The following is a 12,322-nucleotide window of genomic DNA, read 5'->3' as shown; positions in this document are numbered from 1 at the left end:
TGTGGGATCCAGTTCCCTGACCAGTTCCCTCCCCTGCACTGGGAGCCTGGAGTCTTAACCACTGGACCACCAGGGAAGTCCCACGTTAAAGCTTTTAAATCTAAGTCAGCGTTCGTCCCTCTCAGCTCAGAGCCTCCGGTGAGTCCTCTTCACGCAGAAGCAAAGCCAGAGTTCCTAGAGCGGCCCAGAGGCTGCTAGCCGCCCCCCCATCCCCCACTCACTCTCCACCCTCACCGTGCCCCCCACCGCCCATGCTGGCCTCCCTGACCTCGAAGGTGCAGTGTGCCCCGTGCACGGGCTCTCTCTCTGCCTGGAGGACTCTTTACTCCTTGCAAGAGTCTGCTGAGTGGGGCGGGGTGGGTGAGACTTCCTGACCACAAACCCAGAGCAGAGCAGCAGCCAGCCCCGACTCTGTGCTCCCTCCCAACACTGCCCTTGCTTTTTCTCTCCCATCACACTTCACACCAACCAGACGTTCTCTGTACATCACAGAGCCTGCTGGGTGTTGTCAGTCTGTCCTCACTGATCACGCTCTGCACACCTGGGTAGGTACTTCTGCTTGTCTTGTTCCCTGCTGTCTTCCCAGCACCTGAGCAGAGCCTGACAGTCGTGGGCGCTCAGTACATGTTGAGTGGGTGCATGACTGTGCCCAAGAATGGAGGCCACCTCTTAGTACCAAAGTCAAACAGCTGAATTCATTGCTCACTCCAGGAAGAATTGCCCTGCTGTCCAGGCGGGGTCTTGTTGAGCAAAGCAAACCCTCTGGTTTTGTCTAGAGTCTAGGGGAAGAGCTCTCACGGGGTTGTGTTGATTAGAGGCAGGATTAGGAGGTGTCAGTCTGAGGAGCACGCCTTTGCGGGGTCTGCGGGGGGAGCTTGGGTTGACACTAGCCTGACCGCTCAACGAACTGGCCAAGAGTTGGCTGACTTTCCGAGCCCGGGGTTGTCATCGACCGATAGGCTTTCCGAGGCACGTCCACTGATAACGAGGGTCGTGTGAGGCCTGGTATTTACCGGTGACCAGAGCTGTCAGGTACAGGCTTTCTCTAGGGATGTGAGGACATTTCTTTTTCCTTTTCAGTTCTCAGTCTCCGTTTTGGTCATCTCGCAGTCAGGGCTGCAGGAGGGCCCCAGGGTTTGTCCGGCAGGCCTGGAGTGAGGAGACAGACAGCATGGCCCCAGGCGTTACTGGAAGGTTCAGGGGGTCCTCTAGAGCTATGATTCCAGAGCTCCCAGGTGGAGCGGGAAAGCCAGTCCCACCAGCTCCCACGTCCACACTGCGCAGCTTGCTCTCTCCTGAGCCTCCGTGTGGACTGTTCACCTCACCTCCGCTGTAAATCCAGCTTCAGAATGATGGGCACAGACTCCCCTGGTTGCCCAGAAGATTCCAGGTGCTATTATTACCATAACCACTGCAGTAGGCAGGCAGAGTGCTCTGTCCTACCCCCCAACGCCGTGCCCCAGGCTGGACTATTCGCCGCACCTCCCAAAGTGAGGGGCACACTTTTGATGACCACGGGAGCTGTCCAGCCCCGAGGGATGGGACCAAGAGCCTCCGCCATCTGCTTCGCCAGGTTGTGTCATTACGTGCCTCGGAAGGTGTCCTCCCTCAGAGGCTTTGCAAGGAGGCATCATTCATTGAGGGTCCCAGGGAGTCATTCACTGTTACAGCCCAGAGCCCCACAGGGCAGTGAGCTGAGGGCCTGGGGTGGCACCGTGAGTCAGACTTCTGACGGGGGGTCGACCTCATGGAGCTGTAGGGATGCTGTCCGTGGGTGGTGGTGTGACAGATAGTCAAAATACATGGTGAGAGGGCTGAATTGGCCTCTCCCGGTGCAGGGGGATTTTACTTCTTTTTATGCATTGTCTATAAAGAGGATCATACTTAATTAGGTTCGTGTAGCGTACTTTGTGGCTTCCCTGGTAGCTCAGCTCGTGAAGAATCCGCCTGCAATGCAAGAGACCCTGGTTCAATTCCTGAGTTGAGAATATCCCCTGAAGAAGGGATAGGCTACCAACTCCAGTATTCTTGGGCTTCCCTGGTGCCTCAGACAGTAAAGAATCCACCTGCAATTCGGGAGACCTGGGTTCAACCCCTGGGTTGGGAAGATCCCCTGGAAGAGGGCATGGCAGCCCACCCTAGTATTCTTGCTGGAGAATCCCCGTGGACAGAGGAGTCTGGCGGGCTGCAGGCCGTGGGGTCGTAAAGAGCACAGCGTCAGTCAGTTCAGTTCAGTCGCTCAGTCATGTCCGGCTCTTTGCGACCCCATGGACTGCAACACACCAGGCCTCCCTGTCCATTGCCAACTCCTGGAGTTTACACATACTTAATATCATTTTTCAATATTGGCTTTTCTAGCGATAGCTTGGGAGAACCGATTTAAAGAATCAAGCTGGTGGTTATCACTTAGTACAGCCTAGATCTAGGTGAATTATTATTTGTAAGGGAAACATGACAGGAGAAGTCAGAAGTGCACACCCTTGGATGCGTAAGGTGGGAAAACATGACCAAAGAGATGAGGAACGAAGGAATGCAAAAGCATGTGTGGAAATCAGTGGCTGCAAACATCTAGGAGAATTTATTCCTGCAGTCTTAGGCACAAGCCTCTACCCTGCGTAGCCATCAGCCAGTTCTGAGAATCAGAACTTGGGTAACAACCAGTTTCTGTGAACTGCTTTTGGAGGTTCTCTGAAAAACCTCAGACCTCTAAATGGTAGCTTTACAGTAAGTTCTGAAAAACATCGTTTTTATTTTTCAAGAAAATTAGGGGTAATAAAGGCCATGAAGTTTATGAGTAATTCATGAATAACTTTCCCAGTGAAATGTGTCTATATGTTCCCAAGTACATTAGTTTAAATATCCCAAATAAGGAATTTGGGGATAATATTTTGATAATATCTCAGTGCTGTTATTTTTTTTCAACAAGAACCTATTTCAGTTCATCCAGAAAGTATATATACTATTACTCGCGCATATTTGTAGCCATGAAGTGCATCTGCAGATGCTCAGAGGGCCCCTGAAGGTGTGGTTTCAGTCTGGGTCCCATCTTTACACTTTCCCCAGGATTCTGACGGTCACAGCCACACCATGACCTGGCCATGTCCTCTCCCACCCTGAAAGAGCCTCTCACCCACACTGTCTCATTGCCACCACCAGTTTGTCCCTACAAGGAAGGAAGAGCGGTCTTAGGAAAGATGTTAGCTGACGTCTGCGGGAGCTGGTCTGGTGGTCCCAGGGGTCGCCTGGCTCCACCGGGTGTCATCCTCATGGATCTTAAAAGGTGGTCGCTTGCCCTGCTCCATGCAGAGTAGGAGGCCAGACACAGTGTGTGGTGGAACCCATGGTCCCCTTGGTCCTTGCCTGAGGACTTTGGCCTGAGCAGCATCATCAACATGACGATCCGAAAAACATTTCCTCTATCGTTCGTTGAAGGCAGGATGAGAAGGGGACAACAGAGGATGAGATGGTGGGATTGCATCACCAACTTTATGGACATGAGTTTGAGTGAACTCTGGGAGTTGGTGATGGACAAGGAGGTCTGGCGTGCTACAGTCCATGGGGTTGAAAAGAGTCGGACACAACTGAGCGACTGAACTGAACTGAGCTGAGCTGAGCTGGGCATGCATGAATCCTCCAGTCTGGAGGAGATCCAATTGGTTCTAAGCCTGAACCTGTGGCCTCTCTAGTGTGTTAAGTTGTGAAACAGAAAAGGCAAAGATGCACACAAGTGGATGCATGCCACCTTAGGATGCTCTGAAAACAGAGGTTTCCTGCCCATAATCAGAGATGGACGTTCAGTTCAGTTCAGTCACTCAGTCGTGTCCTACTCCTTTGGACCCCATGGACTGCAGCACGCCAGGCCTCCCTGTCCATCACCAATTGCCGGAGCTTACTCAAACTCATTTCCATTGAGTCGGTGATGCCATCCAACCATCTCATCCTCTGTCATCCCCTTCTCCTCCTGCCTTTAATCTTTCCCAGCATCAGAGTCTTTTCCAATGAGTCGGTTCTTTGCATCAGGTAGCCAAAGTATTGGAGTTTCAGCTTCAGCACCAGTCCTTCCAGTGAATATTCAGGGTCGGTTTCCTTTAGGATTGACTGGATATGAATCTTAGGATGTCTTAATTTTTATTAATAAGTCCCATCAGAAAAACAACGTTAAGTTGGGATTCGGTGCGGAGCATCCACAGGATCTGTTCTGTGTATGAATCCCTGGAAAGTACAGACACGCAAAGGTGAGTGTCTCCTCCAGAAAGGGCTAGGAGAGGGAATTCCCTGGTGGTCCAGGGGTTAGGACTCGGCGCTTTCACTGCCGTGGCCCAGCTTCAGTCCTTGGTCAGGAACTAAGATCCCCAAAGCCTTGCAGTGTGGCTGAAAAAAAGAAAAAGGAATAGGTAGGAGAGCTGCTCAATGGTGGTGTGAGGAACCAGACACCATAAGGAGTTCACTGTCCTTTTTCTGCTTCTCCCAGTCACGGAAGGGGTCGTGCTACATATGGTTCCCTCAGAATTCAGGGCGGTTCTGGTACAAGGTCTGTAGACATTCCGACTACTTTATCCCGGGCTGTGATTGTTCTGAGGCAGGGGAGACAAGCCTTCTTCACAGATGCTTCCGTGTTGTTGAGTTTGCTCCAAGAGCCTGGCCTAATCTTTGCATGTTGATAAAAAAAAAAAAAAGAAAGAAAGGTTTATCGTAATCTGGACTCTCCGGGGCTCCGCTCCAGCTGTTGTGCGGATGCTGTGGCAAGTTTGCCTCAGGGATTCTGGTTTTTGATCGTACACAGAGAGGTGTGTTAAGGCTCCCATCAGCTATAATCTGAATCGGGGGAGGAGGATTTTCTGAGACTTCTAAAAATAACCCCTCAGGTGTCTTTTGGATGCCAGTTCCATTTGCAGTGTAGGTACCTCCCCACATGTCAGGGCTTTGACTCCGAGAATGGGAGACTCATCTGATGATGGTCCCAAAGGAGCAGGTTCGGGCTGGAACTCAGGGAAGAACTGACGATGGTCAGAAAGGCCCACTGCTGAGTGGTTTTAATAAACCAAAGCAAATCAAGTTCACGTCCGCTCAAGCCTCCTACAGCTCCCAGATTTTCAAATCTGCCTCTTCCCTACCTTCTGTCATGTTCTCTCACAACAAGATATTCTTGCTGCTGCTGCTGCTGCTGCTAAGTCGCTTCAGTCGTGTCCGACTCTGTGCGACCCCATAGACGGAAGCCCACCAGCCTCCGCCGTCCCTGGGATTCTCCAGGCAAGAAAACTGGAGTGGGTTGCCATTTCCTTCTCCACAAGATATTCTTACTTTAAGGCAAATGTACATTCTTCCTCCTTTTTAACTTATTGCCAGACTTTATTTTGGTGGGCTCCAAAATCCCTGCAGATGGTGACTGCAGCCATGAAATTAAAATACACTTGCTCCTTGCAAGAAAAGTTATGACCAACCAAGACAGCATATCAAAGAGCAGAGACATTGCTTTGCAAGCAAAGGTCCGTCTAGTCAAAGTAATGGTTTTTCCAGTAGTCATGTATGTATGTGAGAGTTGGACCATAAAGAAAGCTGAACCCCAAAGAATTGATGCTTTTGAACTGTGGTGTTGGAGAAGACTCTTGAGAGTCCCTTGGACTGGATCCAACCAGTCCATCCTAAAGGAAATCAGTTCTGAATATTCACTGGAAGGAGTGATGTTAAGCTGAAACTCCAACACTTTGGCCACCTGATGCAAAGAACTGACTCATCTGAAAAGACCCTGATGCTGGGAAAGATTGAAGGTGGGAGGAAAAGGGGACAACAGAGGATGAGATGGTTGGATGGCATCACAGACTTGATGGACATGAGTTTGAGTAAACTCCGGGAGTTGGTGATGGACAGGGAGGCCTGGCGTGCTGCAGTCCATGGGCTCCCAAAGAGTCGGACACGACTGAGCGACTGAGCTGAGCTGAGTTCGCCTTCCCTCTTGTTTTTTGTGTGCTGTGCTAAGTGGCTCAGTCGTGTCCGACTCTGCGACCCCATGGACTGTAGCCCACCAGGCTCCTCAGTCCACGGGATTCTCCAGGCAAGAATACTAGAGTGGGTTGCCATGCCCTTCTCCAGGAGATTTTCCCAACCCAGGGATAGAACCTGCGTCTCTTGTGTCTGCTGCATTGGCAGGCAGGTTCTTTACCCCAGCACCACCTGGGAAGTGACTTTAAACTCCTTTCTGAGGGTTTCCATGTTCTGAGACGGTTAAGACAGATAGTAGGCATGGTAGAGTCAGATCTCCCCTGCATGCACGCTGATCAGGCAAGCGCGGCCCTGTTCTGTGGGCACCCACAGGAGACATGAGACCCCTGGATCAGAGGGTCTCTGAGCTCACAGCTCAGCAAGCAGCCCCCTAGGTCTCATCCATCCAGAGGATGCTCTGCAGACAGGGAGCTTGCATCCCAGCTGAAGGACACCCAGCTTGGGGAACTCACCACTCGCTATTACAGTGAACGGAAGCCAGGCAGCTCTTGTCTGGAGGGAGATGAGACCTCACTCCTAGAGGTTGCTCACTGCAAACAAACCCGCGAGAAATGGCCCTGGGAAAGATCCGGCAGCGCTCCGCATCCTCCCTGTCCCCACAAGGATGTGCAGGCACTTGCAGGGCGGGGCGGTGGCCCCCGGCACACAGGAAAACCATGTGGCTCATCTGCTGTTGCTGACGAGCCCCTCTAGGAAGCCGGAGCAAGCACAGGGAACTGCCAGGGGCTGGTGTCTGCCTTGGAAGGTTGGGGGTGGACGGTTGTCCTCTTGTTTCTCACCCAGAGAGAACACTGCTTCGTCCAGCGGCCCTTTCAGTTTGGATTATCTGCAGGTGTTTTTGTTCATAGTTTCTTGGTTCTTTGGAAACAGAGGACTTCTGTCATGCGTTTATTTGGGGGCTGGATGTTTTATCTGGAGAGCCGTGAGTTTGTTTTTATTTCTAGATGATTTACTTTCTAAGACTCCTCTTGAAAATGTTTAGGCACATGTTGAAGCTCATCCAAACTGGCAACTCCCCACTGCAGCGTCTTAATCCAGCTAAGTCTCCTGTGGCTGCCCGTTCTCGGGGCGACTCCACCACTGATGATGGACTCAGAGGGTGACGTTCTCGGTGACAGGTGTGACTGATCAATTCTAGAAGGTCCTGTGAGACCAGTTCTCATGTCTGCCTTGCCTACAGAACTGGCAGTCTTCTTCCTAGGAGTCTGGGTGAAATGTTTAATGCTCAAAAGATAAACATGTGAGAAACTCCAAAGTGGTCAGTTCAGGACACCTTCAAACCCCGGTGGGTATGTCTGGGGGCCGCCCCAGAGAGGGGTTCCCAGTGACCCCCCCATGCTTCGAGGTCAGTCACTGCCAAGTAGCCCATGTCCATTTTCAGTCATTCCCTTCCCTGGATGGGCAGGGACCCCTGCTGGAGAGGGTCCAACCCCGCCCTCAGGTCTGGGCATGGAGTGTGACCCTTCTCACAGATAGCGTGGATTGGTGTCAGGGGGAGCGAGCCTCTCCCTGGGCCCAGCGTCCCCCCCGCGTCCAGATGGATGTGGGCTCTGCCGTCTCCCAGCCCCCTCCCACCAGGACAGTCTGGCCCGGGCACCCACAGGCGGTGGGAGTTCCTCTCGGCTCATGCTCAGGGGCCTGCCGGCTCCAACGGCCTCCCCGGCCCCTCAAGCCCTCTCGTGTGTCCTTCTCCCCAGAGACGGGCAGGTGCCTCTCCCGGGCCAAGGCCTCACCCCCGGCCCAGCTGTCCTGCGGCAAGGTGGGCGGCGTGGAGAGCTGCTCCCTTTCCTGCCCCGGTCACACACTCTTCACGCCAGGTAACCGAGGCTGTCCCGGGGAGGGGGTGGTGGGGAGGGGGGCAGGGCTCCGTCCCCCGGGATCCAGCCCCCACTCCCTGCTGCTCTCTGGGAAAGGACCCCCGGCCCTGGTCACTGAGTGGTCCTGGGCAGCTGTCTGGTTCTCCGGGGGCCACAGTGTCCTCCTCAAAAGCACAGTGGACCCGTTCCTGCCCAGACACTTAGCCCGTGGTCATGTAGCGGGAATGAATGGACTTAAGGGTCAGTCCCGACCTTCCTTGTATTCAGTGACCCCCCCCCAAGGCCCCTAGGATCTGGGGTGCTGGGAGAGAGGGGCACCCAGGCCCACCTCACCACTGGCCTCTCCGCAGACTCGGACAACAGCTACAGCCTGAGCTGTGGTGTCCCCAGCCTCCAGGGCAAGGCTCTCCCGAAACGCAACAGCACTAGCTCCAGCGCCGGGCCCAGCTGCTCAGGTAAAGTCCCCGGCCCATCCAGGCCACAGCTCATGCACATGACCTCTTAACTGTGCCCGGCACCAGCCGGGGAAGCAGAGGGGTTTGGCCCGGGAAGGTCTCCCGACCTGGCGCCTGCCCAGTATGGCTCAGGGTGCTGGGGAGCTCAGAGCAGGGCCAGGACCCAGAAGCGGCCAGGCTGCAGGCCGAGGCCCAGCCCAGGGCCCGTCCGCCTCTGAGTCTCTGGGCCAGGGATCCAGAGTCGTTCAGTGACCCTAAAGTGAGTGCTGTGAGCCTGTGGATCTCAGATTCCGTTTTACGGAAGTGAGTCACATGTGCTGTGACCATGAGGTTCTGAAAGCTCCCGGAGTCGGGGCTCCCCTGGGAGACTCCGCCTCAGGAGTTCCACGCACGCTCTTGCTCTCCGGGGCACAGCCAGCTCCCCACAGCCGGAGGTGGTGCTTCGACAGCTTTTCCCGTTCGGGATGCTGGACTTGGTGACATGTCTAATGCATACGCCGTGTAACGCTAAGCTGCTGTGATGTCAGGAGCCTTTCCTGTGGGTTCTGTGAGCTGCTCTCGGAAGAAGTCGGTGGCTCTGCACATGTGTCGTTTCCTGCCCCCCCTCCCGTGCTCCCCTCTCCCGCTGTGCTGCCCCTTTTCCTGAAAGCACGAGCCGTTAAACTCGCTCTGGTGACGAGGGAGAAGGCGGGAGGCTCGCCTTTCCTCCTCTGCAGACCTCTGGCTGACTGACCCCTGGCTTGCACTTGGCCCCACCGTCCACACTCGCACTTTCTCAGGGAGAGCAGTCAGGCCGCAGAGGCCCCCCCCCAGCTCCCAGTGGACGTGCCCCCCCCCCGGCGGGCCCCCTCACCCTCAGGCCGCCCCTGCCGTGCCCGGCCCCCAGCACGCCCCTGCCCACGGGAGAGGCCACCACTGAGTGTGGGCTTTCCCCAGGTGCCCCCGCCACCCGCATCAGGCAGAAGGCACGCTTCAAGATCCGAGACGCCAAGTGCCACCTCCGGCCCCGAAGCCGGGAGCCAGCCAAGGAGGCCCCGAGGCAGCTGCTGCTGGGTGAGTGGGCCGCCCCGGTGCCAGCCCACGCGGTGAGCAGTGGGGCCCCCAGAACCCCTGGTGCCCCGGAGCCCGCGGTGGTGTCCCTGGGGATGAAAGCCAGCGTTCAAGCAAAGGAGCATCCCCCGGGCCCCTCGTTCCGCCTCACCCCGGGGTTCAGCGAGCTCCCCCGGAGCGAGGCTTTCTGCCGGCTCATGTCCAAGTGGAAGGAGCCCCGGGTCTCCCTCAGCGGCCTTTTCTTGAATGAGGGTAGCCAAGAAGGGCGTTCTGGGCGGGGAAGCTCCATGGGCCAAGCCAGGGAGCAGGGCCAGAAGAAAGCAGCCAGCTCTGTTTCCATGGTGATTCCTGAAACCTGACAAACTCGGCAGGCCTAACCTGGGCTGGGGTGCCCCAAGCTGGGGCTGCACGGCTTCACTGAGGGTGACGCTCTGGGCGCCCCAAGGGCAGCGGTGTGAGGGCCTCAACGGGGCGGGTACAGGGCTCCGTTCCCCCGGGCCTGTCCTGAGACCCTGGCCTTCTCCAGCCCGTGTGCCTATCTGAGCCTGGACTCTTGGGCAAGGTGGGACCCCGCTCCCCGCCCCCTGCCACCTTTGCCACAGTGGCCCCTTCCTTGTCCAGAAAACTGCCACATGACCTTTGTGACCCTCAAGTGTGACTCCTCTAAGAAGAGGCGCCGTGGCCGAAAGTCCCCATCCAAGGAGGTGACCCACATCACGGCCGAGTTCGAGGTGGAGACAAAGGTGGAAGAGGCCTCAGGTGGGTGAGGGGTCCCCTCGCAAGGTACTGAGAGCCTCCGCGAGGACAGCGGATGGGGAGGGCTGGCAGGAGTCCGCTGGGCCCGAAACCGGGCTCCCACTCGAGTCACGACAGCTCCCAGATGTGGAGGCTGGCCGGGCAGGCGGGGGAGCCAGCCGGGGCCAGTGGGGCCTCAAAGCAGCTGCAGGTGGAAGAGGAGGCCAGAGGCCACGGGAGGAGCAGGCCTGGTGCTGCAGAGAGGGCCACGCCACCTCTCCCCTCCCTCCGTCCTCACCCAGGCTGGGTAGGCCGTCCCCAGGACCACAGACCCAGCACCGACCTTTCCCAGGTTCCAGAAGGGGCCTCGTGGGCTGGACGGGGTTTCTGACTTCCCTCCGGGCTGTAAATGAGTGTCAAGCTGTGACAGAGGAGCGGAGGTCTGTCAGCAAGTGTGTGCGGCGTGTGCCTGGCACTGGACAATACAGAAACGGGGGACAGACCCTGCTCCCCACGCTGGCGGCACCGCCAGTCATGGAGGGGTCAGGGAGGGGGCACACCCCCCAGGGCCAAGGGAGCCGCTGGACGTTGGGCGCGTGAGAACAAAGAGGGCGCAGCGCTCAGGGCCCTCCCCAAGAGAGGGGCCCCGGAACCTCCCCAGACGCGGTGCCGTCCGGACCAGGACCTGGACTCACAGTTCACCGAGTGGAAGCTGCTGGCAGGGACGGTGTTCAGGCAGAGGGAGTAGAAGAGGCCCAGAGGCGGAGATAGGGGTGCATTCAGGAGACAGGGCGCGGGGAAGGGTGGCCGGAAGGCGGAGTTCACGGAGAGTCCGAGTGCGGGGCGTCAAGGCTAGCAAGGCACGGGGCTCCGGGCCACGAGGGGCCTTGGGTTCAAGGTCAGACAGCTGTAACGCTGTCCTGGAGACAGAGGCAGCCTCACGGGTGTTCGTGTGGCTGGAAGGGCTCCCATCAGGGAGCTGTGCCGGAGAGGAGAGACAGGTCGCGGTGGCAGAAGCCCGCCTGCTTCTCAGATCTGCTTCGGGGCCTCGAACCGCTCACACCTCTTGGAGCCTGGGTCCCCATCCTGTCAAACGTTCGCAGCACCCCCCGCGCCCCTCTCCAGCCCCTGAGCAGTGGCCCGGCCGCCCCGGCATCTGGCTGAGGGGGGCGCGTGCTGGCAGAGGCCCCTCCCGGGGGAGGTGGCGAGCCTGGGTCTCGCCCGCCCCTGCAGACACCTGCGAGGCCGACTGCGTGCGGAGGCGAGTGGAGCAGAGCCTGCAGGCCGCCGTCAAGACCCTGCGGAAGTCCATGAGCCGCCAGCTCTTCTCTGTGCAGGTTGCGGGCACTGAGTACGAGCTGGCCCAGCGGCCAGCCAAGGCCCCAGAGGGCCCGGGGGCGTGTGGCCCCGGCCACGCGCTGCAGGACGGCAAATGCGGTGAGTCCCTGCCCGCAGCGTCACCCTGTGCGCTCTGCCCTTCCAGCCCAGGTCCCAGCCCACGGGGGAGACAGACACGTCGGGAGGGGGTGGGGGACAGGGAGGCCCCCCAAGGAGAAGCACTGAGACGCGATGGCTGGTATTAGGTAGCACCCCCCCTCCCGGTGCCTGGACGGTGTCCCTTTGTCCTAAGGAGGGTGGGCAGGGAGAGTGGGGTCAGCAAGGCCCCCGCCGAGGGGCAGGGAGGGTGTGGGACCGGTGTGAGTGGCTAGAGGAGGCTTCCCGGAGGAGGCACGTGGGAGCCAAGGGCAGAGGAGGAGCCGGGCAAAGATGCCCATGAGGCTGAGGGCTTCCCAAGGGGCAGCTGTCCCGCAAGGAGCGGGGGGGCGCCCGGCCACAGCAGGGGCCGGGACAGGGCGGCCAGGCCTCATGAAAAAGGCTGGTGACCAGTGCCCCAGAGCTGGTGGATCTAGTCGGGGACGGCTTTTGAGCCAGTCGCAGGGGGCTAGGAGGTGAACCTAGCAAGAGTCCTTGTTCTAGCGGGGTCCATGGTTAAGTGGGAGAGAAGGAGGCAGCCAGTAGGCAAACACGCCCTCAGGCCAGAAGAGTGGGCACAGCCTCACCCGCCCTCAGCTGCGGGAAGGCCGAGTTGGGGGCGGTGGAGGACGAGGGGAGACCTGGCGAGAAATGACGGGGCCTGGAAGCAGGGGCAGCAGGAGAGGCGGACGCAGGAAAGAAAAATCCAGAGCACGCTTTGGAGGGGGAGGCGGGGGAGGAAGAGGCTTCCAGGACAGCTCCAGGGGCGTGGGCCACATGGGCAGAGGAGCC

General features: G+C 57.7%; 1 protein-coding gene across 2 annotated transcripts in view; it reads left to right on the top strand.

Annotated features, from left to right (window-relative positions):
- The window catches only part of SCUBE1 (signal peptide, CUB domain and EGF like domain containing 1), a 129,492-nt gene that overhangs the window by 101,549 nt on the left and 15,621 nt on the right, over positions 1-12,322 (top strand). For both annotated transcript variants that reach the window (XM_065924171.1, XM_065924160.1), the window contains 5 exons: positions 7,698-7,817; positions 8,168-8,272; positions 9,209-9,325; positions 9,944-10,081; positions 11,291-11,494. In XM_065924171.1, coding sequence (XP_065780243.1) covers positions 7,698-7,817; positions 8,168-8,272; positions 9,209-9,325; positions 9,944-10,081; positions 11,291-11,494 — 684 coding nt within the window. The remainder of the gene's footprint in view (positions 1-7,697; positions 7,818-8,167; positions 8,273-9,208; positions 9,326-9,943; positions 10,082-11,290; positions 11,495-12,322) is intronic.

This window comes from Muntiacus reevesi, chromosome 1, assembly GCF_963930625.1.
Source record: "Muntiacus reevesi chromosome 1, mMunRee1.1, whole genome shotgun sequence".
Classification (NCBI taxonomy): domain Eukaryota; kingdom Metazoa; phylum Chordata; class Mammalia; order Artiodactyla; family Cervidae; genus Muntiacus; species Muntiacus reevesi.
This window is presented reverse-complemented; position numbering and strand designations above follow the sequence as displayed.